This window comes from Adelges cooleyi, unplaced genomic scaffold (assembly GCF_023614345.1).
Source record: "Adelges cooleyi isolate 19-005CV unplaced genomic scaffold, UGA_ACOO_1.1 ACOO_flye_CR_arks_rails_tigmint_CR_PRNA_1, whole genome shotgun sequence".
Taxonomy (NCBI): Eukaryota; Metazoa; Arthropoda; class Insecta; order Hemiptera; family Adelgidae; genus Adelges; species Adelges cooleyi.
Genome location: NW_026095751.1, coordinates 4,951,552 through 4,979,426, shown reverse-complemented (window position 1 = coordinate 4,979,426; position 27,875 = coordinate 4,951,552). Strand labels below are relative to the sequence as shown.

Below are 27,875 nucleotides of genomic sequence, written 5' to 3'. Positions count from 1 at the left end.
ACATTTGAATGATTACGGTAAGAAGTTAAAAGTTGTTTAAAAAAATGCCTCGATTGGAGAGGTCGTGTGCCCCTTAGAGCGTTTGCTTATTTTTCGGTGCACAGTCTATACGAAATAATGTGAGAATTATATTCTTATAATAACTCTTGTTGCATATTGTATATTTAACGAGGACCCCACGGGCGGATTAAACGTGATATATATGTATATATATATATACTTTTAAATATGACATTAAAAAAAATGTACAACATGTATTGCCAGTACAGTACGACGACCGGAAAACGGTATTATTTTTGGCATACCGCATGCGCCCGTTGGATGGAGTTCACTGCCAAAATAGTGAATTGTGATAATTGTGTAAAAATTCGATTTGCATTTACCCGTTTGGAAATCGACACACCCTTTCCGGCTCGACTGTGTCCCGGCTTTATATTGTAACCGAGCTGTGCCCCGCACACTATTTGCATTCGGTATTCGGTGGGTAGTACACGCAATAATAAACCGTTCGATGTTATTCGAATGTGTCGAGTAAATAATGGAATCGAATATTATTGGAAGAATCTTACCTGACACACGACACGGATTATAGTAAAAAATGCTCACTTAAATAGTTTGTGAATGACATATCTTATAATTTGTTTTGAAAAATAGGCAGGGCTCTAAAAAATAAACAAAAAAATTAATATACGAAAATTTTATTTGTATTTTGTTAAATGACATAAACAAAAATGTTTTTCAAAAGAAAATTGTTTAATATTATCGCCTTAATTGAAATTGATCACCTTGGTACACTTTCAGACTTACATAATATATTGTACAAAGTCTAGTGCGTTTATTACACGGCGTTGATGCAGTAAGTTGATAACGGTCGTGGCCGATAAGGGCCCACAACGTTGTTGTTTAAATTATATTTTTGTTGACTCGCGGGTTGGCGTTGGCGATGAGTTTCATTTTGTTTTGTACATTATTATTATTATGTATCAGTTATACTCTTTGATAGAGTGCGACGTGCTAGAGGTCTCGCTCAGTCCATATTTGGAATGAAACATATAATATCCGTTGCGCGAAAAAAATAAAAACACTCAACTTGGCGTTGGCAAAGCGACAAACGATTGATGATGACACTACTACGTCGCATTAACACACAGGAGGCGTCGCCACGCGCCTTTCCCTACTTATCTGTCGAGTAAATGAGTTGGAAGCCAAATCGTCGGTCGTTGACCCATATACAATGTTGTGCGACCCGTCTGTGACAAAGTTTTCCACTAGACTTCGGGTGTTGTTGTAAATACGTTATGGCTGTGGAAGAAGGAAGTGTTTGTGTGTGGAGCACAACACCGTTGAAAAATGATGAGCGGTTTGTTTCCGCTCGAACCGGACAAATTAACGTCGCAGCCTAAAGGCTAATTCAAAAGTTAGGGGATAGAGTTTAAGTTTGGAAACCCGTTTCTTGGCGGAAACGACGTTAAACGCGTGTGTAGACCGTTCAGACCATGTCATTTTCTTATCGAGTTTTATACTTTTGTAATAGTCTATACTCTTTACGAAAAAGGAAGTATATTATTTCGGCGGGACTGTTCTGGACGTTTATGACTGTCTTTTCGTGTTTTTATTTTCAAGTAAACTCTTTTTGTTGCGTATGGAGTAGGTAACTTCTTTATTATTTTCAGCCGATTTGGATTGATTGATAAGTTTAATCTTAATCACTTGAATGTCTTTAATTTTGTCAACAAACGAACAATATGTGATGGGTTAATAATTGTTTTAAGAATTATTTTTATTTTATTTAAAACAAATATTTTCACAGTTTTGTATCGATGCTGAGTAGGTGTAAGTAGGTTTTAATCATGCTAAAAATCGAATTATGCCCATCGAAGACGTATTATGAAGATACATTTGCTAGTTATTTCAATCGATACGGATACGGTATGAGATGATCTATCATAAAAATATATATTATAACCAAAAAAAACAAGGTCGGTTGATTTTTTTTTAAAGAAAAACACGTACTTAGACTTTGCAGGTCTTAATTGATTTTTTTGTATTATAAATCACCCGTTCGTCGCAAGTTCGTTATGTTATTTTACCCCTTCTTTGTACGACCAGCACAGTGTTCTAAACATGTATTTTTAACGTTTTGAAATACTTTTACAAGCTCACCAAAATCGCAATTATATTTCAAATACTAAAAAAACAAATCTAGCGAGTTAAAACAAATAGTAACATTGCCGAAGTAGCGAAAATAATTTTAGGTGTGTCGTATGTGACCTATTTAAAATATAATTCTTGTTAAAAATATGTTTAAAATAAAAAAAAAAAAGATTTTGCAAATTTAGTTTGAAACAGCAAACCATTTTGGTTTTTTTATTTGAAAAACAATTATTACATTATTTGTTTTCAATTCTGACAGTCGCTGATGTAATAATACTTACGAGAATAAGTAATATTAGTAGTTTATATTTACAGTCAACATTATTTTACTCCGTTTAGTAACTAAGAAGTAATAACAAACGACATTCATCCGATTAATAAAATCTACACGTCATAATAATTGTCGTCTTGAATTCTTCGACAAATTTTCATCTTTTTGTTTGAGTAGTTTCACTACTGCTTAATGGTTAATTGTGTAAACATAATCAATAACACCACCTTTATTAACACTTTATATTGAAGACAAATTCTGTTTTTATTTATTTAATTTTATAAAAATTTTGTAAGAAGCATCATACTATTTACTACTAGATGCATTGCAAGACTGTAAATATATTATATTGAAAAAAATGAATCTATTTGCGTTTAATCAAAACGGTTTCTTTTTAATGCACTAGTCGAACCGGCAATTATTATTTTTATAACTGTTGTCTCGGCATGCATAATAGCATTAGGTACTAATAAAGTGTTTTATATTTTATGAAACGACAGTTACCAGTTCATGTAGTTGTTTAGTTTGTTCGAACATGTCGTTCTCACGACCAAGGCCGTTACCCTTTTGTCCACGCGCGACGCTGACCCATACACGGTTTAGCGTTATTTTTTATTTATTTTATCTCCTATTTAAGACGTGTAGAAACGGAACACGCAGTTTAGGTTGCATTTCGATGCAATGAAAAAAAAAAAATAATAATAAGTGGTGCGCAGCAACAGTGTGTGTGCCCCTATTAAAACAAAAAATAATGATTGGTGTGTGCACAATGGGTAAAGATAACACGGTAGTGTATGGTTCAAGGTCGATTTGTATTTATTTAATTATTGACTCACAATCCGTTTTAATTGTATCACTAGAGTTCAACAAACTTATAATTATTGTGCATAGTACATATACCCCCCCCCTTCACTAACGTTGATATAATAATTATAGTAATTATTATTATGTTGCGCTGCATTTAAAAGTTGATATCCGCCAAAAGACAAATAGATGTTATAGTTAAATCATTTATTGTTATTAAATCATAAAATACATTCTTGGTATAACAGCTAAAACGTTGTCCTACAACGAAAGCATTAATAACAGCTGTGCACATAATATGGTCGTTATCAGTTTTATTATCGACGAGTATTGAACAAACACAACACTCGTGTGGTGGTGTTTCCAAATCAAAACTCTTTTAAGTTAAAAATGTTTATTAATGTATTGAAAAAAAAACATAATTAAGGTTTTGTATAGCTCTGATGTGAACGGAGTTTTAATTTAGAGCTGTCACAGTTTTATTGAACACACTCGACCAAAAAGCTATTTAATATAATCGTCATCGGTATTGGCTCTGTACAATTATTGTTCTATCATTTATTTTAAAGAAATATTATTATTAATTAATTCTAAAACAAAATTGACAAATTGAAAATTGTAAATGTTTTTTGTATTAAGGGCCTTCACACTTGCGTATTTTTGGTCGAAAACAACGGTTCCTAAGAATATTCCGCTTTAGGTTTTAAACAAATATTTGAATTCTTCATAACATTTGGAAGACATCGACCGAGGCATAATTTTAAAATTACTTTTCGTTAATTTATTATTTTAAGTTCAAAAATAAAAGTTAAAAATTGCGTTTTTTTTTATAATAGTGTCACGATGATGCCTTGATAATGTTATGAAGAATGCAAATGTTTGTTCAAAACTTAAATCGGAGTATTTTTAGATAAGTTCTGTTCGAAATAGAAACCTATGTTTTTGTACAAAAATAGATCCTATATGTGTTATAAAAGTCACAAAAAATATGAAATATAAAAATAGATACTTCTTTTGTATGGTAATATATACGATTAAAATGTTTATATTGCCTATACAATGCGCCTTAATAAATGCTAGTGTAAAGGCTCCTTAATAAAATCATTTTATAGAGGCAGGAGGCTTGATACATATTTTAATTATTGATTTTTTACTGTGGTTCTTCGTTCAGTGCACTTCTGATTGTCCTTCGTAATTTGCCTATTTCAGCACTGTCTGAATTATCAATGCCATTACCACCAATTACAGTAGGAGTCACTGACGTACACTAATTAAGTTTAACGTGTACGACCGTCAGACCTAACAATATATCAATTGTCATTGCTACGCGGAGCCGTATCGATTCGTAACTTTCGGCGCATTATTCAAAACGTTACATACAGGCTCGCCCACCTTTTTCTACTCGGAGATAAAAGCCATATCGTAGTTTTATCACAATATATTATGTTTTTTAATTAACACCTGACCCACCCATGTCATTGCGCCATTGTCTTTAACGGTGATCAATTGGCTAATTTCCACTAGATAATTCGCGCATTTATACTGGATATACAACATTTTATCTATGTATTTTATTGCTTTTTTTGTTGAAATTTAAAAAAGTGGGTTTCTATTTTAAAAAGAATAACAATTTTACTAAGAAAACGTATTACTTTTTTAAAACTACAAATAATAAAACTGTTTTTTACAAAACGGTCGGACTAGTTTTAAAATATATCAATTGACCTATTATTGTTTGCCTATAAACTTTTTGAAAACAAAAACTATTATACGCGTACAGCGTAGAAAAATTTGATTTCAAAATATTTTTTTAAAAATGTTAATTATTATTGATATTAACATTTACAATACCTCCTTAGCTCATTTCAGTTCTGGCAACATACTTATTTGATTTTTCTTTTTTCTTTTAACCCTAGGCTGAAGTAATATTATGGATTTCGGTTATAGCAACATGCTAGAAAAAACTAGAAAGTACTTTCAAGGGATCCCGACGGACGGCCAGCTGGAGTTACCGCACCAAATGCACCCGCACCATCCGGACGCTAACGGCAGGACGGCGATGAACTCCGAACCGTCCTCGGCGGCCGCCGAACGTTTCGGTTACCATCCGCACATGCGGTACACTTACCAGCCGTATTCGTCGCCGGGCCACTATCCGCGTACAGCGGTCGACCCGAAACCGGCCGCTTTCCAGTCGCAGTTCCAGCCGCCGTCGACCGTGTTTCAAAAGCGGCAGCAACTGTTCCTGTCCACGGCGGCGGCATCGGCCACCGGTCCGCCGTCTCCTTACAAATCTCCTTACCAACAGCCACAACAACAACAACAACAGCACATCAAACCGCCGGCCGCGCAGCAACCGCAATCGTCGTTCAAAGTAACGCCGCCGCAACCTGTTCCGCAGCAGCAACAGCAACAACAGCCGCCGCCGCCGCCTCAACATCACCAATCGCCATATAAATATGCGCCCAGCAAACCGCAGCAGCAATCGCCGTACCCGCCGGCACCGGTGCCTTCGCCGTATACGATTTCCAAACCGTCGCAATCGCCGTTCACCGTGCCCAAGGAACAGCAAGGCGGCGTACAACCACCCACCGTGCCAGAAACGCCGCCGCCGACGCCGCATTCCCATTACTTAAACAGGAACACGGTGTCGTCGCACAGCCAAGCCCTGCAAGACAGGGATTATTTGAGGTTCAAGCCAATACAAACACCGCCCAAGTAATTATTCTTCATTATCATATGTTTAGTTGTCCAAACGTTTTTTAGATTATTATCGCGACGGTCTTTGACGAATTTATATCTGAATATTTTTATTTTAAATCGGAGCGTTTTTAATTTTTATTAGGAGAACTTAATAAAAGTTTAATGGTTTACTGTTAGGTTGTGTTAAGTTATCAATCAAATACCAATTAGGTACGTATTTTTTCGATGAAATTCCAGCAAACACACAGCACGGTGTAGTAAACACTTCACCACTACCGGGCTAGATAACGAGAACGATTATTGTTTGTGTGTGCGCAGCACGCTTCGCAAAATCAAACTGTGTTGTAGTAATATTATCAGTATATAGTTACAGCTGCTGCGAGAATTATCGGTTTGTGTGTACTACAATCGCATACTATTCGGTAAGCGTGTCGAGCTGAGATAACGTCTTTATCATTTTGAGAAATTGTATTAAATCAAACGCGTACGGATTAATCGGCATGGCTACTTTTTAAACAATTTTTTTTTCTTGCATTTTTATGAAACTAAAAACGCGATTACTATCGTAATAATTGTTGTAACATTTAATATTTTGAACATTTAGTTGATTTTAAATTTGTTTGTGATTTGTTTAGCCCAAGACACTCGTTTTCTCAGAAATTATTATAAATGTTTTAGTTCTTTTTGAATATATTTGTATTAATTCTTTATATTAATGTATTAGGTATAAAATTACCTAATATTTACTTATTTTAGTATTTTCCTGAGCACTATAGAGTACCTACGTTAAGTGAAGTGTTAACCCTTTCACTCAGTAAGGTTTGACATTTTTTCTTTGTTTTGAGTTTTTTAGGGACAGTTCTAAAGCGGGATAATTAGATTTAGTCCAAAAAAGGCATTCACGCCGTTTTTATCGTGAAAAATAACGTTATTTTCTTTTTGTTTTTTTTTTTAAATAGACAAGACTTACGCTAATGAACCGATTTTTCTTTTAGGTACCATCCGTTGGAAAGACCCAAGTCGGAATTGCCGGCTGGTATGGTGCCGATAACTGGTGGTTCGCAATCGTCGCACTTGGCCATCAGGTATGATCCCAAGTTGGAGCAACCCCGCAGTGGAGTTCGAGCCGTGCCCATCGCTCAAGCCAAACCGGCCGAAGCCAACCGCGTGATCGTGCAAAAACCCGAACCTCTGCGCTACCACCGCACGGTGGCCGCCGACGACAAACGACCGGCCTCGGTACAGCCGTCCTACCTTGAGTCCAGGCCGTTCCAAATTAAGCCTTACGACGGCGGCAGTACCAGCAACAATAGCTCCTCGAGCAGTAGCAACAACGGCGGCGGTGGTCAACAGTACCACAGGCCGTTCGCTCCTCAACAGCCATCGACGTCCGCGTCCACCGATCATCGGTGGAATGTGTTCGGTCGGCAAGACGCTCGGACGCCGGTGTTTCAACCCAACGGCGCCGCCATAAACGGATTCCATCAACCGGCCTCCACGTCGGCATCACCTCACCACCACCAACAAACTACCTCTGCCGTTCATCTGACTCCTCGCCAACCACAACAGCAGCAGCAACAACAACAACCATCACCGCAGCAACCGGCGCAGATCCAGAATTACCCGCTCAACTTGCAAAAAACAACGCTCCCCGTCAGACTGCCAGTCCAAATAACAACTCAGGTCAGTAATCTCGCGACTTATCAGTCAATTATTACAAAGCGACGAGGTTAGGTAGGTAGGTTAAAAGTTTTAAATTTGTAGCCGGAGTCGTTAAGATAAGATATTTATTAAAATAGTTTTTGATTTTAAAGTCGCAACACTTGACTCAATGGTATATTTTCAAAGTTAATTAATGGTCGTTTTCATCTGTTTGGCTAAGAAAGCATATTTATCATATTAACGTGTTGTTCATAGTATAAATCATATATTATAATATTATATTATAGATCTATATCATAATATAGATAAAGTCTTAAAATATGTCTTTTTCACATGTGTTTTATCCATGATTATTTTTAATTATTAACACTAGCTAAAAAAAACGAAAAAATATATTTTTTAACTAATATTAGCTTGTCTTAAAATTATTTAAATAAATTCTACATTTTCTATCTGAATTTTCGGGAAAGTTGTAAGTTCTGGGAAAGCAAATAACTGATTTCTTTAGAAAATCAACATAAATGACCAGCGACGTGATAGTCAAATAAAACAATAATGTTTACTAATAAAGTATACTCGATCAATAAAGTATAATCGATACTATAGGTCCCGGGGACACTGATAACACAATTAACACGGGGAAGATACTTATCTCACAAAAACGTAGCAAAATATAAACATGTGTCATCTACACATCTGTAAGAATCTATACATTAGTATTTTTGGTTGTGTATAGGTATAATTAATTATGAATATAACTAACGAGAAGAAGGCCGCCATGTTTTTGTTTACATTAAAACTGTCTATTGTTTTTGTGATACCATTCCAATAAATTTACAAAATAATAAGTTTTCCAAAAACTTGCCCATATAGGTCTACCGCGAATGCTTTGAAAAAGTTGTAACATGTGTGGCTTCTTTTTAACATTTAAATAATATAGCTTAGCGTCCGTAATAATTATAATATTGCTAAACGTCGGACGAGGAAGATGAATAATTTAGTTGTTTAGAAGAAATGTAAAAGTGTTGTTGTTTACAGCTTATCAAATTTTCGTTTATTCTGTTATTACGAATTTAACGTGTTATCGTAGTAAAAATATCGTGTCCGTACAATCGGCCGTCGAGTTCGAATCTATTTTCAACGTTGTCCATCCATAAAAATAATATAATATTGTTACATCACACTCGTGACGTCATCTCGATATTTGATTTCCGTCGTAACTCGATTGCCACCAACGCCGTCTACAGGTCGGCCGATTTTAGGTGTCTGTGAGTAATTTAGCATAATATGAGGCGTCCATTTTCAAAATCAGACTTTGAGCAATTTTTGAAATTTTCAAAAACAACAAAAAACGAAAATAAGGTTAAGATTTGACTATGGTTTTAAAATAATATGAAATCATCAAAGCTTTGGAGTGTATACGTGTTGTGTACGAAGATTTATTTTATAAAAATATTATTACAAGAGTTAAATAGATTTATGATTTTGATATAGTTGGTTCTGTTGCCAATTTCCTCTATTATGGATGTTTTTGAAACCAACAATTACAATTTTTTTCACGTATGGGCTGGTTTTAAACTTGAGTTTATCATATAGATGATTTCGAAACAAACATTGAATAGGCTAGCCATTGATTATGCTAGCCATTATAGCTATTGATTATGGCTAGTTTTTATATAAACATCATCAGTTTAATCTTAAATATTTGAATTTATAAGATTTAGAGTAAAAATTAAATTATGTTTAAATTTTGGTATATTTTTTGGCTTAGGGTTGACAGGTCGTCCAAGGACTACCTATTATTAAAAAAAAAAAATGTTTATGTCATTCAAGGTCAACAACTGCTCACAATGAGCGAATAAAATCGGTGTTGACAATTTTTAAGAGTATAGGCCCTAGAGGTTGCTTAAGAATTATAGTTTGTTTTTACCTTGATAAATGCAAAAAAGAAAATAATTTCTTTTCTCTTGTTGTTCCTTAAGAGGGCGTCGCACCGGTGATTTTCAGTGGTAAAAACATGTTTACGCCAACTGAAAATAACTCGCTTAATTTTGGTTTTAGAATAAAAGCACCCATTATAAAATTAAAAGAGAACAATATTTCGGAGTGCAAGACGATGGTGCGTTTTAAAAAAAAAATTCATTTTTTGAAAAGTTACAGCCATTTAAAAATGTTAAAATAGTCGTTATTTCTAAACTAACGTATTGAGCGTTATACTCGGAATAATGAAAAAAAAAACGCACCGTCTTGCCCTCCTTAATATTGTTCTCTTTTAATTTTATAATAGGTGCTCTTACTCTAAAACCAAAATTAAACGAGTTATTTTCATTCTGCTTAAACGTGTAGAGATAAAAAAACATTTTTAAGTCGCTTTCAAGGATGCTGTGATAGTCCAAAAAATAAATTAACTACCAAAATAGAGTCCTAGTTATTAAACTAATAATTACACATCACGGTTTAACTTTTAAATTAAGATTTTGTAAAAAATTGCCTATACTCCTTAAAAATGGGCGGTGCGACGCCCTCTTAATGGCCGCATATTATAAAATATAACATTATTATAAATATATATATTATGTATTGTGGCGTGCAAAATGTTTTTCTTTTTACAATTTTAAAAATGTTTACACAATAGCAGAAATTGATGTTTTTTTTCTAAGCTCCGGTAACTTCGGCCATTTGCTGTTGGTTGTTTTGTTGTTGATTGGTTTTGGGTGTTGGTTGGGTTTTTATAGGTGAGGAACACCAGCGGTGGGGACAGGGCATGGGTGGCCGCTAAAAATGATTTTTCTGTTTACTAAAATTAGACATTTGTATTTATTACAGATAAAAGTCACTCGCGAAAACAGCAGTACTCGAATGTCCACTTTGAGATTTGAGGCCAAACGTGAATCTCCCTTGGACTTGTCCGTCAAGACTGTTTGTCGGTCGGCGGATTCAACTGATGATCGAATTCATCCTTTCGGGCACGATATTCCAAAAGTCAATTTCAAACCGGATTTCAATGTATGTCGTACCACCACACCGCCGGTCTACCAGCAAACTAATTCTCAGCAGAATTACCAACAACCCCTACCACCACTGCCAGCAACTCAGCCCCAACCTCCAACCAGCCTGTCGTCTGCTGACGAAGCATGGCGGGCTGCTATCGACAGACAGATAGAATATAAATTTAATTTGTACACTTCGTCAAAGAAACAACAGCTGCAACAACACAGTCCGGCACAGGCGGACAAACGGGTATTGGAAATACTTAAACAAAATATTGAAGCTCGTGACGCAAGCAAACCACAAATCGCGGAAGCACCATCCACTCCTGCCATGGTGTTCTCAACACCTATTCGAAAAGAACCATCGACTACACCTTTGAAAAAGACAGATTATTATATGACTGAACGTACTGGAACGCCTTTTCCGAAGAAGATAGACTATTACATGGACAGGGCAAACTGCAATGCCCCTCGTATTAAGACAAAGGCTGAGAGGAAACAAGTACGGTTCATAAGTATTAATAATGTACCTTCATGGGTGAATAAGTATTATAACTGCAAGCTCATGTTTTAAACGTGTAACAAAAAATACCCAATTTTGTTATCAAATTTTGACTTTCAGCCATAAATGTACTTTAATAATATATTATTTGTTTTGAATTTTAGATAACCACCGAGAGATCGTGTAATAACATGAGGATAAGTAGTCCAATGGCTGCGGCTACAGCCATTTCCCCCCATCCGTTTTTACCGTCGCCCAACGCCACTCCTCCGACCAAACAAGAACAAATTCCGCCCGCTCAAACCCAAGTGGCCATAGATCTAAAATTAGAAATAAAGTACAGTATTATATTTATTTATGATTTAAAATATTACCCATGTAACATTCATATTTCATTGTTTCATTTTTTGTTTTTGTTTTTTTAAGGAAAGAACCATCGCCGATCAAAGATTCAGAACTGTGTTTGTTAAACAAAGACAACGTAGAAAAAGATAATGATGACGATGAAGACTTTTGGATGAATACGTGCAACTCGTTTGTATCTCAACTAGCAGAGACACAAGATAATAAAAAAGTTAAATCACCAACCAAACGAAAAGTGCCCAAAGAATCCAAAAGAAAATATACTAAACGTATTAAAGTTGAGCCGGTTTCAGGCTCTGAGCAAGATAAATTATGTGAAGAGTATGTGGAAAAACCAACAGAAAATATTAAACTGGAATTGCCACAAGAGAAACCCTCTGATGAACAGAAATCCAAGGTCGATGATGTACCAAAAGCCAGTACAGAAAACGAAAGAAAATCTGTCTTTACGGATAATATTGATAATAGTAAACTTTTAGACATTGAAGAACCGGTGAATGAAAACATAAATGATAAACGACCAAAACAAAAGCCACACAAGAATGCTAACATTAAGCCTTATCGGGCTGTGCCTGCTAAATACATTAATCGTTATCTGAAAAAGAATGAAAAAGAAGAGCTATTGAAAAAAGAGAAGATTAAAAAACAAGTAGAAGTCAAAAAGGAAAAGAAGCAACTTAAAGTAGAAAAAAAAGAACTAAAGAAAGAAGTTAAAATCGAAAAGAAAGACTTAAAGAAAGGAGAAAAGAAAGATGTAAAAAAGGAAGTAAAAATAGAAAGAAAAAAGGTGAAAAAAGACATAAAGAAAGAAGAAAAAAAAGATTTGAAAAAAAACGACAAGAAAGATGATAAAAAAGACACCAAAGAAGAAAAAAAAGATGTTAAAAACAAAGAAGAAGAAAAGAAAGAAGTGAAAAAAGAATTAAGAAAAGAGACCACCACTAGGAAAAAAACTGAAAAAGAACATGTAACGAGAAACGAAAACACGAGAAAGTCTGATGGGAAATATAACCCACGACAATCCCTTAGACGAAAAAACTCTTTAAAAGATTATACTTATGCATTTGACGAGCTTTTAGATGACGCCTTTGCACATTTTGAGGAAGAAAAGATACCTACAAAACGGAGGAAGAAATGCTCATCTCCAACTCCAGCTCCGGCAGTCGTAACTAAAAAATTAAACAATAAGGAAAATGACGAAACATTGAAAATGAGATTGAGGTCTCGCAGTAAACCGCTGGCAAAACAAGAGCCCGTCAAAAAGAAAAACGCCGTTAAAAACATTCCAAAACGTAGACGAAAGAAATCGCTAGGTGAGAAGTCTTTACATACACCCGACTGGAAAGATGAGTTGTATAAGTTTAAACGATCATTGCGTTTACCGTCTAAATTAATATCTGTAGTATCCGCGCCAACAACCGGTACTGTGGGGGCTGACCAAGTCTCGCTTACGTCAATTATGGATATTTCTCACATGCCGCCTGTCAAAGAACCAAAAGTAAATTCTCAGGTAGTCGGCAAAAAAGGGTTAAAAAATACAATAAAACGAATAGGTCATCTTTTTGGTCGACGAGATGTATTTAAGGGTAGAATAAAGCGCGAAAAAATTGTGTCTGCTGAAAAGTTAATGCAGCGTAACTTACGTAAACGTAGGCAAGAAAATGAAAAAAACGATGAAGTTGTAAACAAGGAAATTGTTGTTGATGATAGTCAATTACATGAAGTAATAGAAGAAAAGCCAGCTGCGCAAATTTTTTTTAAAAGGAAGCTGATACGCAAGAAATTTAGGTCAGGATTTGACTACATAAAAAAGAAAAAGAAGAAGTGTACTACGACAGAACCCATTGAAAAGAAACCAGTGGTGATTCAGCCACAACTGAAACCTGTTACTCCTCGATTCGCATCGGAGATTCAAGCTGAAGTCAAAGGATGGATTGTAAACAAAGGGCACGGTGAAACTATACTGCATCGTGCTGCGAGACAAGGTTGCAAGGTATGTAAACAGAAAACTTATTTTTACTAAATACTGCATCAATAAAAAATGTAGTAAATATTATATTACATTTTGTACAATTTCCCTGTTGAATTGTTAGTATTGATATTAAATAACTTATGTGTTTAACTAAAACATATTATAATGTTACTAACTTGGTTTAAATATTTAATTTCAGGATGTTGTCGCGTATTGTATAGAGAGACTTGAATATGTTCCTTCAATTGCCGACAATGCAGGATATACGCCGTTGCACGAAGCGTGTTCACAAGGTCATTATGAAATTGCTAAGTTGTTGCTTCAGTTCGGTGCCGATGTCAGTGCTAGCGCCCAAGGAGGCATACGGTTAGTACTACAAATAAATATATTGTGTATATAGCAATATTATAATTATAATTATATATATTGATTTTTTAGGCCGTTACACGAAGCCGTAGAAAACGGTGATGTCCATTTGGTACGATTGTTACTCAGTTACGGAGCTGATCCGAAATTGGCTACCTATTCAGGACAATCTCCATTGTCGATAGCTACAGATAAGCAAACTAAGATGCTCCTCGAGTTCCACATGAATGATATTCAAGGCACTGGCAACGTACCGGTTTGGAATTTTGACGAAACTTCTTTAAATTGTTAGTATACCTAATTTTTATTTTGTAATTCATATTAGACAGTCGTTAATTAATTGTTTATATTTTAGGTGAACCTCAATTTGTCGATCGTATGTTGTGGTTATCGCCTCCACAGTCTTCATCGGAAAACCCAACATTTCAGCTTGAATTTTCTGAACAAACGCTGCCCGACGTGTACAGATTATTGGACAGCAGCGACGACACCGAGTGGGTGTTGTTTTCAGACGTATCGAGTGCTTTATCCGTCAAAACGACCGAGGCTCTAGTCAAATTACTCGATGATGAAAACGCAACGACCACGATTCCCGCAGCACGTTTTAATGAGTGTTGTTCAGCCAAAACACCATTAGGGTATTGTAAACCTGAACCGCCAAAGGTGGTATCCGAAGAAAGCGGTCCTATCGTTTTAGTACGCTATGATAACAAAATTAAAGAGATGTTAGGCGTTGATGTATATACAGTGAGTTGACAAATATAACTTGCACAGGGTGAGTTACCGTTAATTTTAAAACCGCTAAGCTATATAAACTTAACTAATGTAATAAAATATTGAAAATTATATCAATGTAAGTTACCCATTTTTTCTTACGATAAAAAATGAACAATTTAAAAAAAAGGTTAGTTAATTTTAATTGCAATTGACATACAAGTAGTATTATTTTTATTTTGTTACTTTAAATTAATATTGGTATACCTCTTTGTTAATTCTAATTACGTTTTAATTTATAAATATTATATACAATTTTTAAACTCTTGTTTGTTTTGTTTGATAATTTTTTCGAGTGCAAATATTTATATTATAATATGTGCAATTTTATTATACATTTTCTAAATACAATTAAAATAATGAATTTAAACTGCGATAATAAAAGTGTGTAACTATTACAGTTTTAGCCCATTTTGTTTTTTTATATGTAAAGTATTTAAAAAAAATTATTATAAGTAATTTCTTGTTTGTATTAAACAATTTGTGGTGTATTGTGATGTTTTTTTTATAAGCGTTGTTTATTTTATTTTAACGAGTCTTATTCTTTAAAAACAAAATTATATTTCAATAAAATTGTAATATTGTGATTCATTTTTTTTTTATCTCTATGAATTCTATTTTATATCACATTGATATTTATAATACAACAGTTATTATATTAGTATAAATAAGTGAAAATAGGTGTACATATTTTATAAATACATTTTCTGTTTCTTTTTAATGACTTTTTGTTTTGTGCAATTCATGAGTGGGTCATTTATTATAAGTGCAACCACTCGGTTTTTTACGTAGGTTTTTATTCCTTACATTTTTTTTATTAATAATTAAAATAATAAAGCAGTGCAAAAAATTTGTATTTTATATATTAATTACAAATTTTAATTTAGGATAGATAATAATATTCAATTAACATACATTTACTGCCTGTTTTCTCAGGTCTGTATCAAAAATAACAAAAACATTATTTTTAATTATAATTTTATACACTGTTTAGAGATAAAATCCTTAAAACGAAGACTTTCTTGTGGCTTGTTTGCGTACTTGATCATATTACTGCTAATATGTGTCTTCTTGTTTGCCCACACATCTATTAATTGTGTTTAGTTGGATGACAACGTCCAATTAAGCACGACGATAATTGACTTAAAGGTTACAAGTACTCATAGTAAAAAACATGATTTTAAAAAAATTTACAATTTGCGAATTTAGGTTATTTAAAAAATGGTAATTACAACCTTTTTATGCGCTAACAAAAATTGCAAAGTTAGTTTAATTATGAAAACTATGTGTTGTGTGATTGACTATTCTGAGAAACACACACTAATCTGTACTTGGAATTTATTGACTTTTACTTATTTTCAAAAAAACTTAAGTAAACCACTAAAATTGTATTATTTGTTAATTATATGTTGTTGTTAAATTTTGGTTTATGATTTTTAAGTAGTTTTATCTAAAACTATTTACATCAAATTTATAAATTTTCAGACAGTCCTAAGCCTTATAATAAGTATAGAAAATTTATGAAATTAAAGTGTATAATATTTTAGTTTGAACACAATCATTTAAATTAATATGTTAGTGTGTTATGTTTCTTGGAAAATATGTGTGTTCTCAACTAAAAGATTAAATTGCAAATGGGATGTGTATTGTTTACAGTTTAGAGTGCAAACTGATTTAAATGAGGTGGCTGGATGCGATTGAAAATTATGTGCGAGATTGTGTCAAGTAGAAGTTTAGGAAAAGGGTGGCCGTCTCTATATAATTAAATATTTAGTTACTATATTGTGAATGTTATCAAATATTAACATTGTAAACGTAAAGTATAAAAGTTTACTTTATTGACTATTTTCATAAAAAAGCAACTAAATTAATGTGTTTATTTATTGTAAAAATATTAAATATTCGAGAAAAAAATTGAACAGGAAAAAATTAATATTTTTGTGAACATTCAAACACTGAATAATATATTGTTGGTGTGTATTTTAGTATTTAAAAAAGTCTTATTAAAATACACATGAAATTTGGTGACAATCTAATTGGTAAGTTAATTTCTAACGAGATTGTCAAAACACAAATACTATATTCATTGTTGAAAATTGTAGTCTGAAAGGATAATCAATTTAAGTTTTGCCAATAATTTTTTTTTAAAAGTACTGAGTACAATGGTCTTTGACAATTCGAGTCAGAATATATTCATATATATTAATATTAATAACAAAAGTAAAATGAGAAATAAATAATCTATTAATACAAATAAAAATTTTATATGAAAAATATGAATACACATCTATAAAGTAAAACTAGAGTTTAATTATATATACTTTATACAAAACTTATTTGATCATTTGAAACATGTATTATAAACACTGTTTTTAATCATGTCTACTGACTTATAACGTAACAATAAGTTTAGTGTAATCACACAAACTAAGCTTATACATTATGATTCGTAACACTATGTCTAAATTATAAATTATACATATATTACATTATACGAGCAAAATTGTCCGCTAGGTATTTTTTAGAGTATATTTTTGGGGCCAAAATAATAATAATTAAATAAATGATCAATAAAAAAAAATAATAATAAAAATGTAAAGAAAAAACTCTCACTATTGCAAAATTAAAATTGACATAATTTTAAATAAATAGATAGAATACGTAAATTGTTGTTTTGTATGTGAAACAATTGTTCGATATTACAAATCAAGATTGTTGATGATTTACAATTCTTAAGCTAGAACTATTAATTATGAAGCACAGCCTAAATTTTAAAAATTTTCCTAACAAATTGTAATTAGTTTTGGTTAGATCTTAGATAAATGGTTACCCAAAAAAAAATAGTAATACTCTAAAGGATAGGCTGTATAAAATAATTATTTATAAGTTAATTAAATCATGCATCAAAGTCATCTTCTTGTTGACTTGAAAAGTATGATACTAAGCCGCCGAATTCGCTAGAAGGATTTTCATCGTTACCTCTGGGAACTTCGTGTGTTGGTGGGAGGACAGTGGTCCTTAACGCTGGTTCGAATCCTTGAGGTAGTGGTCGTTGTTGGTGATGTAACGCAGCAGTATTTCCATAATCCACTGGATATGAAAAACTACCAGGGGCGTGGTACACTTGTTGTCCCTGAGGGATAGGACCATAAGGTGCCGGATTGATGGGAATTTTGTTTCTATAACCCGTGTATGGAACAGGCAGTACGGGGGACGACACTTGTTTGTTTACAAACGCTTGAACGGGTAGCCTAGGTGGTACAGGGTACGCGTGGGTAGGAGGTGGAATGGCAACTTTCTCCGGCGAATACGGATAAGCCGAAAAATCAATGGCGGTAGGTGATTTTTGGGAACGAGAAGATACAGTTTCTTTTTTGTTATCTGCTGGATTGTCTGTTACCAGTTGGATGGGCAATATCCGTTGATTTGGAGATGTATGATTTCCAACGATGTCTACTTGCGGTGGATCGCAACTCGCATCAGCAAGAGGTAATTCGTCTTTGACGGGTTTCTGAACAGGTACATCAGCTTGTTGCGGAGATTTTACCGGTGTTGCAATACGTTGTACAGGAGTTGTCGAGGTTTCTTCTTTGTCTTCGTCATCTTTAGGCAAGTCTTCATCTTCAATATCATCTGCGTCTTCATTTATGTCATCTTTTTCTGTATCAAGTTCATCATCATTTAACACATATTCATCTTCGTCATCACTCAAAGCTTTTGATCGTTTTGGTTTAACTTCCTAAGTACAAACAAAATAAAGTTCATCAGTCACAAAACAATAAAGCGTGTACAGAAAAGTTTATAGAGAGGTATTGAGATTGTAAAATGAAGAACTGAATGAGATAATTCATTATAGAGGAAAGTTCTGATATTGTGAATCTAAGAATTTTTGTAAAACAACAATCTGTGCAAACGTTATATACAATAAGTCATTGTGGTGAAGTTAACATAGGGCATTAATTTACATGAAAAGAAGCCATCCGGCGATGTTCTTCTCTATGTATTGTAAATATTTTGTAATTCTACTACGAGTACAACCGGAAAAAAACATTGTCCCCTGCACAACGAGTTTTGTGCCCAAAATACGGGTGGTATTTAAAAATTATTTTTAAATAAAATCTATGTTAAGAAAATTTTTAACTATTTTAAATCGACATACTTCTTCAGAATCATCAGATTCAGCATAAGTTACTTGTTTTTTTCTTGTTTTTCTTAAAGGTTTACCGTCAGATTCAGAATCTGAATCAAGTCCATACTGAATCTGGAGAAAAAAATTGTAAATTTATCATCAAACATTTAATTAAAAACTTGTGTAATCTAAATAAAAAGATATAAGATATAGTATACTACCTTTGGTCTACCAGGTACTTTGTAATTATCATTTGCTTTTCGTTTCCTTTTCGATACTTTAGATTGTTTAAATGTTGATGATACATTAGCACGTTTCTTAGCTCTTTTCCCCCAAGTTATGTCTTCTTCTTCACTGTCTTCGGATTCTGACCATTCTCTAGTTCTCTTTTTCTTTTTCTTGTGATCACTTTCATCACTTGTATCGTCATTGACTTAATAAAAACAAATGTTAGTTATGATATTGTACTTAAATATTACTTTTGTTATAATTGAACTCACTGAAGTCGGGATCAACAACTGTTCTACGATTCCTTACAGACCGTCTAGTTGGTTGAGGGCGTTTCCTAACAGAATCATCACTATACTCGCTTCCTTCTTCCTCGTCTTCATCTTCTTCCTCACTATAACATAAAAACATATAATACAAATAAATGCAAGTTTTTATATTTCATAGATTTATTGTTGACTTACGATGGTCCTTTAAAATCATCATCGGAATCATCATCAGAGGTAACATCCAAGTTTGTTAACTTTTTTGATTTCCTGCGCCTCGACAAATGTAATAATGCTGGAGCAATAGGAGATCCCTCTGGTTTACTAAACTCGTTTTCCGAATCTGAATTTTCATTTTCACCTTCTTTTGTTGGTTGAGAAGTTTTAGAAATATCTGTAACCTCATTACCAGTTTCTCCCTATACGTAAAAACAAACATAATGTATAATACATCAGTATTTGTATATAAGTCCCTTTATAGATAAAGTATTGGTTTTATGAAAGATCATAGCAGATACTTTCCGCTTCAAAATCAGAAAATCACCATAAAAATGTACATGTATTATTTAACTTAAAATTATGACTTTTTTAAAAACTAATAAAGTTAGTTCCAAAATTGGTTCTCTTTGAACACATCCTTTGAGCCCTACTGATATATAGTCCAAATTCAAGTAAACATTGTTTGTTGGGTTATGTTTTCTTATTTTTTTTTTATGAGGCATTAGGTATAGGCTGGCTGTTTTGCAAAAATTTATTTAGATCTAAAATGATTTTGCAAATTGGTATTGTTTTTACAATAATATATATTTGTTCATCGAAAAACTTAAATCATAAATATGTTCTTGGGCAGGCAGTTTGTAGGCATATCCACATTTTAAACCGACTGCGTTAAACCTAAACGATAATGTTATCATGACAGCAACCACCCCCACCACCGGCCAGTGTTCATTTCCCTCCCCTTCTCTTTCTCTAACTTCAATCTCCTCCTAACCACTTAATATGATTCATCTTATCATGGATCCTAATTCCTTATCAGCAGTTTCTCGTTAGTCAGAAAATGGTAGCGGGAAAATTATTGACGTCGCTAATTCCAAAAACCCCTGCCCTAAAAAAAATCAAAGAGCTACCAACCCCTCTTCAGGGAATTGTCAAGAACTTCCTCAAGGCAGGGTGCCCCAACATAGGCTGCTTAACTGTTTCCAATTCAATAGTTTTTACCACCTACAGTTAGAATGGGTTCCTATTAAAGTGATTTTATTTAATATTGAATGTTCTGTAACCTTTTTAACTACATTGCTTAAAAAGCTATCAGGTTTTTAAAATTCTTTAGTATAATATAATTCGTAAATTGATAAGACAAATAATTTTATCCAGTTAGCTATTCATAAAACAATACTTCTTATTAAATGTGAGTATAAAATGTGGTGGCCATAGATAGGGATAAAAACTCATAAGATGGTCATAGAGAAGGGGTCTTCTACCCATTGATGAAAAATATGGTTTTGTTCTTACTGAAATTGCTTCGTTAATCATGTCGTCATAGTCGTTAAAGCGGTAACTGACATTTGTTTGCCGACGTGCTCTTAACTTGTACAACGGTTCAGAGTCATTGGAATCAGACGCTTCAGACTCATCACCATCGTCATCTTCTTCCTCTTCTTCTTCAGAAGTTGCATCGTTTTTACTCTGTTTACTTTTAGTGTCTTCGATTTTGGTAGATATTACATTTTGTAGACTTATCCCAACATATGCCAACCTTTTACGTCTTAATTCTTCATTTTCTCGTTTTTTCGCCTCGCTATCAAACTTTTTTAGAGTAGCTTTTAGGCTGTTTAATAATGACTCCTAAACACAAAAATATAATTTAGTAAATATAAATTTAAAAAATAATAATAAATGCATACTAACATGTCTACAAGGGGGGCAGTACCAGTCACCATCGGGTATAACCATTAGAGCTGGACGCAAACAGGAAGCATGCCAACCTTGATTGCAAGTATCGCATAGTAGAATCCAATCAGGATGATCACTTTTGTTACAATTTTGACAAGGCATGTCATCAATGATTTGTTCACCTTGGCCTGTATTAAATGAAAATATTAAACATTGCACTTCATTAAATACAAAATGAAAAAGTTCTACTTTTTTTATGAGCAGTTCGAGCTCTTTTTTCTGGTAAATATTCTTCATCGTCTTCATTGATATCAGATTCAGGAGAAAATTCATGATCAGAAACATTTGGTTCGATTCCTGGCCTAGGAATTTCATCTTCCTCTTCGTGATAATAATCATCAAATTCTTCAGCATTGTTATCAGACGAACTACAAATTTATATTAGGTTTTTTTTATATATACTTTCAAATTCTTATACATGTAAAATAAATTAAATACCTGGAATCTGAATCTACATTCCAAGGATTTTTTTTATTTAACCCTTTTAAATTAGGTGTTTTGCCCTTCTTTCTTCTTTTTTTTGATTTTTTATTAATTGTGCTTTCGTCTTCGTCATCTTCATCATCTGATTGTATAAGATTTACGACCTAAAAATTTTTTTTTTTAAAAACTGATTGGAATAATTGTCATATTTTATTTAACTATTTAAAAAAAATAATAATATTACCTTTTTAGTTTGAATATTTTTTTTCCTTCCCTTTTCTTTTTTTGTTGAACTTTTTGAATCGTCATCATTATCATAAATATCAGATGGTAATACTTGTTCCTTAATTTTTATTTCAGCAATACGTCTAGATCTACGAATATTATCTTGGCTTTCGTTTTCTTCGGGTTTGATTTCTACTTCTTCCACTAAAGGAATTACTGCAAAAATATTGACTCAAATTAAAAATACATAACATATTTTAATAACATGTAAAACATTCCAACCTTTCTTTTGACGAGGTTTACGTGGCTTTTTAACTTTTTCTTCTTCATTGTCTTTGTTTACTTTTTTCACAATAATCTTTTTTGCTTTGCCCCTTTTTCCTAATATTATAAAAATAAGAAAAGTTATAAAAATTCATACATTTTAAAAATTACATACAACATATGTACATACAAAATTTATATTACCAATAAACAATTATATTAATATAATTATTATTACATTATATTATTATTAATATTATCAATCAACAAACTCGCATAGCAGCTTGTTTTCCTTAAATTATAATTTTTGAATATTTTACTGAAACTGTAATCGTACAAAAAATAGGAATACCCAAAACAAATTAATAATTTAATATTTTATGAATAATATTTTCAGAGAATGTCAAACAGAAACTCAAATTCAAAAGAAATCTATCTTGATGTATCTTAGTAAAAAGAAACTGTCATTGCAGCTGTTACTAAATGCTTTGAAAATTATGTGGCTTATCTTAGCATGAGAATGCTTAACTTATAACATAGATGCCATTACAATTTTGATACTATCAACAACTTTCTGTACGCTTTAAAAAAAAAACAACATACCATTCTGCCTTAGTATAAATTGATAATATGTATGATATGATAATGTTGATTGAATTTGTATTAAATTAATCGTCTATTTAAATTTTTAATAGTAATTAAACAATTTAAAACTTACTTTTTTTTCTACCGACAGGTTTAGTTACTTTTTTTGGTGATTCTTCATTTTTCTCACTATTTTGTTCATATTCTTCATTGTCATCAGCTTGTTCATCATCATTAAACTCGTTGTCAACTGTGAATTACAGATAAAGTTAGTTATTTGAAAACAATAAAAATGTTAAAGTAAAAAAAAGTTACTTTTTTCAATATCTTTTTCAGGTTTATCAGAACCTTCAAATGTATTAACTTGAGAAAGACACTCTTCTGCTTCTAAACTATTTGTTAACACCAAAGAAACACTTTCTGTATCTTCTTCCAATTCAACAGCTGCATTTAAAATCATGTTTAAAAAAATATTAATAATATATAATTTAATTAAATACAATTACATTTTTTTCGCTCTCTCCTTTTTTTAGGTTTTTCGATGCTATTAAATTCTTTAGTTTTATGTGATTTTTCTTCAAATTGCTCGCCTAAAATAAAATATACATAACATACTAGGGTCAAATAGGGGCAAATGTGAATATTTTTAAATAAAGTAATTGACAATTTTTAATTTTAATTCAATGTTTTTAGTTATAAGATACTAATATAAAAATAGAAACTAGAGTAACTTGTGGAAAATTTTGCTGACCATCAACTCAGACATAATTGACTGGCACTGAAGATTATATTATTATCACATATTATTACATATTATTTCTGTGGATTGACCATTTATAAATTATACTAATATAATTTATTACATATTTCATTTTTGTAAGAAAAGTTGTATTTACACTTATAGTCTCATTACTTTACAATTACCTCACTTAACCCCATTTTAATTCAATATTTTATTCCAAAAGTTTTAATTAGATATTATAAATTTCAATAATTCAAAAATGACTAATTAATATTACCTATTTTTACTGGCATTTCTAACGTTGGCAATCTTTCAGGTATCGTAGGGGTATCATTTTTTTCAGTTTTTGTGTTAGGTGAATCTTCAACATCAGTTTCATTTTTACAGTCGACTGATAAATAAAAATCTTCCTCGTCTTTTGAAAAATTAGTTCTTTCTTTGTTAAGTGTGTGATCAATTTCTTTTTTGTCTATTACTTTAGTTTCCTTAATGTTGTCATTTGATTCATACATAACAGTACTACATGGCTTATCTATTTTTTGTTGTGCAATAGATGAAGATTCGTTCTTTAGGTTACCTTTTTTATTATTATTATTGTTACCCAAAGAAGTTATTTCAGAATTTTTATCGACATTGTCAAAAACAGGATCTTTTGGCGAGTTCTTATTTTCTACTTCTAGTTCATCTGTACTGCATTTTAATTTATCACACAAATTCACTACTGGTAATTTTTGGCCCATTAAATTATTTTCAGATTTTTTCTTGTTCCATTCAGCATAGTTTTTATCCAACTTGGAGCTCGAGGAATAATTGTTATCAGTGTTTTGGCCATTATCATCAAGGTTGGATAATAAATTATCTATAGTATGTTTATTATTATAGTCTAATTCAGAAATTTCATTTTTAATTTCACTATTTGCTTCTTTTTTACACTTATTGTTACTAGATGATTTTTCATTTTCACTATGACGAAATGATAAAGGTTTATTAGTTTCAACCGCATTACAATTAATTATATTTTCATACTTGGCCGATCCAGTTTTTTCATTGTCAGCTTTTAAGTTTTTACTATAATCGTGCAATTTATTTTCAGCTGATTCATAACTTTGATCAGAAATATTTTCTAATTCTTTTTTTGTTTCGATAAATTGATCATTTGTATCAAGAGTATATTTACTAAGAATAGAAATATCAGTTTTATCAAAAGAACTGATTTTACCTGTGGGTGCTATTAAATTATCAACTTTCACACATTCATTAAAATTGTTAACTTTTTTTTCATTTTGATTATTTTCAGTTTTCGATTCATCAATGATAGATTCTACATTACTGCATTCATTAATACCACAAACATTTTTTGATTTTTTGATATCAATTTTTTTATCTTGTTCGACAGTATCAATTAAATTTTTATCTAATATAATTAAGTTGAGATTTTTTTTATCTGCAACTGTTTTATTATCACTACTAGTTGACTGGCTGCTAATTTCAAACGCTAAATTTTTCGTAGTATTTTTTAAATTACTTTGATCAGAATACACATTTTCAATATTTGTATTGTTTGCATTTGAACAATTTTGATCTATTAACTGATTATCAATTATAATATTAACTTCAGTCGGTCGATTGCATTCAATTTTAGATTCCTTTTCTGTTGACTCTTTGATGTGCTCAGAGTCGTTTGATAACTTTTGAAGTAAATTAGTTTCGGAATTTTCATAATTTCTACTGTTGTTAGATTTTTCTGCATTCCTTAATGCTTCGTTTGAATTTTGCTCTGTAATTTGAATTTCTTTTTCGTGAATCGTTATATTGAATACAGACTGTTTTGGAATCATTTTACTTGACAAATCTTCAACTTTGTCTAAAACTACTTTAGAATCAGTATCTAATAATTTATTAGATATTTCAAGATTATCAAATTTGGTGTCATGTGATTCATTTTTTTCATTTAAATTTACCGTTTCTTTTACAGTTATATTTTCAGTTTTATCTCTTGCCTTGTCTTCATTTTCAATATTTGGAAGACACGGCACAGAGTCGTCACCAAAAAAAAATCCCGTTTTGGGAACTGGTATAATTTCTTCTTGAACTTCTTTCGACGAACTACAAATAGTTTCGATACTCCATAGTTTTGGTTTCTTAACTTCATCGGCTTTAGTATTTTCTTCATGTGGTTCATTTTCACCAGGATTTCCAGTGTCACATTCCTGGCCTGTACCTTCTCCTTTTATCATCATAACTGATTCTTCAATCACTTCTCCAACTATTGGATCACTTAAGTTTTCACCAGCTATAAAAATTTTCTCAGATTCCTCATTGAATTTTCTTTTGAAGTTGGTGGTAGGTACATTTAACTCGTTTGTTTTATTTTCCAAATTATTTACATTAAAATCAATATCTCCATTTTTATCTGATTTTGTAGATGAAGAATCGTCCTTTTCTTGATCTAGACCCGGAGATAATTCTGCTTCAATTTCTGAAGTACTCTCGATGCTATTGCTGTCCTCAACTTCTTCATCAAGTAATTTATCATTTGTTCCAGAAAGTTCATTTATAAAATTTACTAATGTACCTCTGTCTCTAAAAATTATACAAGCACATTAGTTTAGATGCTTTAGAATAAAAATAAATAATTTTACCTAGCCACTATATTCCAAGTATCTTCTTCAATGTCCTCTTTATAAACTCGAAGATTACATGAACGATCAAATTGAGCCCAATATGCAATGCCCTGTTTATCCCAGCCTAGAGGTTGAGAACGTAGGGCTGAACTTTCAAGTTTATTAATTTCAGCTTTAAACTTGACATTACTATCGAATTGAGCTTCAAACAAATTCTACAAGTATAATAAAATAAACAATATTTTACAAGCTCAATAGAAATGACATATTTAATAGATAACAAACCATTAAAAAATTATTATTCTTACAAAAACACTTGTATATTTATATGTACAACTCGTACATACAAAAAACTATAATTTAAGCACATATTTACTTTTAAAATCTTTAATTTGAGTTGCGTAGAAATCCCTTTATAACCATAACATTCCACTTCCCAACTTTCAGGAATCGAGTATGTCTGACAAAATTTTATAATTGCCTTTTCCCACTTGTCTGCGTGTACACTTTTTTTTACTTTGCGTAATAGCTTTACATGTAAATCAACCAAAGCACTTGGAACTAGAACAAATTTTAAAAATTAATTTTATGTTTAGTAATAACTATAATCCTAAAGCCTAGACTTAAGCAACATTAATGGAAAAATTTGTAGCTGGCTTTATTTCTGTCTTTAAGATTACCACCCCTTAACGGGAAACAAGTAAAAATAATAGCAAAAATTATGGAATACGTGTTGACCATTGACAGACTATCTCTTAAACTTATGAGGTTACCATGTTTAGGTAATTTAACCTACGATGCATGTTTCAATATATATTAGTGAGCCTTATTGTATAATTGCCCAGTCAGATAGTTTATCATCCCAGGTGTTGAAACTTAATAAAAAAAATGTATGTTTTAGTAATTTTTTAAATTTTAAACCAACTCTTAAGTCAGTATATTTAAAGTGGTGTTAATGAATTTATAAATAATATTGTAATGCATATTATAAGCATTTCTATATTATTTCAAATAGAAATTTTGAAAGACATGTCTTGTAAACACAGTGATAAATTGATTGTGAATTTACCTTCATTGGTTTTTTCCAACATTTCTTGTAATTCCTGGAAAGTGGGAATATCTACACCACAAAGATTACCAAAACGTTCACAGAATGCAAATATAACTGCAAAATTTGGGTCCGACGCACACACGTCTTGTACTTGGGCTACGGGCGATGTGGCCATTTTGTAGTACAACTCGGTGTAATGATTTTATCTACATTAATAAGTTCACATAACTAAACTTCATTGAAAATACTATTACAAATTGTAAGTTGCAATTAATACTATTTGTTAAGAGCACAAATCAAAACATAAATAAAAACCAAAACAAAATACCTACCTATCACGAACTGTCGCCACCATTTTGATATCCCAGTTACCACTTTTTCAACCGGAATATTACAGTGTTGCCACCACGATGATAGCACGTACGGTTTGTTGATAGCTCATAGATAAACTTGATTAGTATTTTAAGTACAAAGTACCTATCTATGCACTATGCAGTTCATAAAAACAAAATATATTTTTATGACTCGTGTTATTGATTTTAAAATGAATGCTTATGGTAATTAAGTATTTTCTATTTGTATGGTAATATGTAATATTATGTAATTAACATAGGTATCATACAAGATGTATGATTTTTATTTGCATATTCTTATCGTTTTTATCGTGTTAACTGTTAAATAATAGCATTGAGTATACTCATTGCTAACAGGTAAATTTGAGTTCTTTAACAAATGTATATACTTAAAATAAGTAATAATAAATAATAAAATAATTGCATACCACCATAGTTGTCTAACAAATTTATTTTTAATAAATTAAATAT

At 32.0% G+C, this 27,875-nt stretch overlaps 2 protein-coding genes across 6 annotated transcripts in view; one reads left to right on the top strand and one right to left on the bottom strand.

Annotated features, from left to right (window-relative positions):
• Nucleotides 1–14,974, top strand: part of LOC126836337 (lysine-specific demethylase 9) — a 77,207-nt gene extending 62,233 nt beyond the window's left edge. For 4 of the 5 annotated variants that reach the window (XM_050569597.1, XM_050569577.1, XM_050569605.1 and 1 more), the window contains 8 exons: nucleotides 5,146–5,947; nucleotides 6,928–7,615; nucleotides 10,421–11,086; nucleotides 11,251–11,423; nucleotides 11,513–13,442; nucleotides 13,621–13,787; nucleotides 13,860–14,074; nucleotides 14,143–14,973. In XM_050569597.1, the coding sequence (XP_050425554.1) occupies nucleotides 5,160–5,947; nucleotides 6,928–7,615; nucleotides 10,421–11,086; nucleotides 11,251–11,423; nucleotides 11,513–13,442; nucleotides 13,621–13,787; nucleotides 13,860–14,074; nucleotides 14,143–14,543 (5,028 nt within the window). In that variant the 5' untranslated portion in view covers nucleotides 5,146–5,159 and the 3' untranslated portion in view covers nucleotides 14,544–14,973. Of the gene's footprint in view, nucleotides 1–5,145; nucleotides 5,948–6,927; nucleotides 7,616–10,420; nucleotides 11,087–11,250; nucleotides 11,424–11,512; nucleotides 13,443–13,620; nucleotides 13,788–13,859; nucleotides 14,075–14,142 lie in introns of all 5 variants that reach the window. The other variant, XM_050569615.1, reaches the window with a different exon arrangement.
• A 431-nt stretch (nucleotides 14,975–15,405) lies between these two features.
• LOC126836330 (remodeling and spacing factor 1-like) lies at nucleotides 15,406–27,380 on the bottom strand. The gene is made up of 18 exons (XM_050569566.1): nucleotides 27,070–27,380; nucleotides 26,377–26,561; nucleotides 26,019–26,215; nucleotides 23,654–25,959; nucleotides 23,141–23,224; nucleotides 22,950–23,078; nucleotides 22,768–22,884; nucleotides 22,068–22,166; nucleotides 21,805–22,001; nucleotides 21,576–21,724; nucleotides 21,327–21,505; nucleotides 21,093–21,265; nucleotides 20,697–21,029; nucleotides 19,383–19,603; nucleotides 19,191–19,312; nucleotides 18,912–19,123; nucleotides 18,721–18,822; nucleotides 15,406–18,300 (listed from the first exon to the last, which is right to left on the bottom strand). Exons 1-18 carry the CDS (start codon nucleotides 27,224–27,226, stop codon nucleotides 17,458–17,460), a joined length of 5,805 nt encoding a protein of 1,934 aa, XP_050425523.1. The 5' UTR covers nucleotides 27,227–27,380; the 3' UTR covers nucleotides 15,406–17,457.
• Nucleotides 27,381–27,875: the final 495 nt, after the last annotated feature.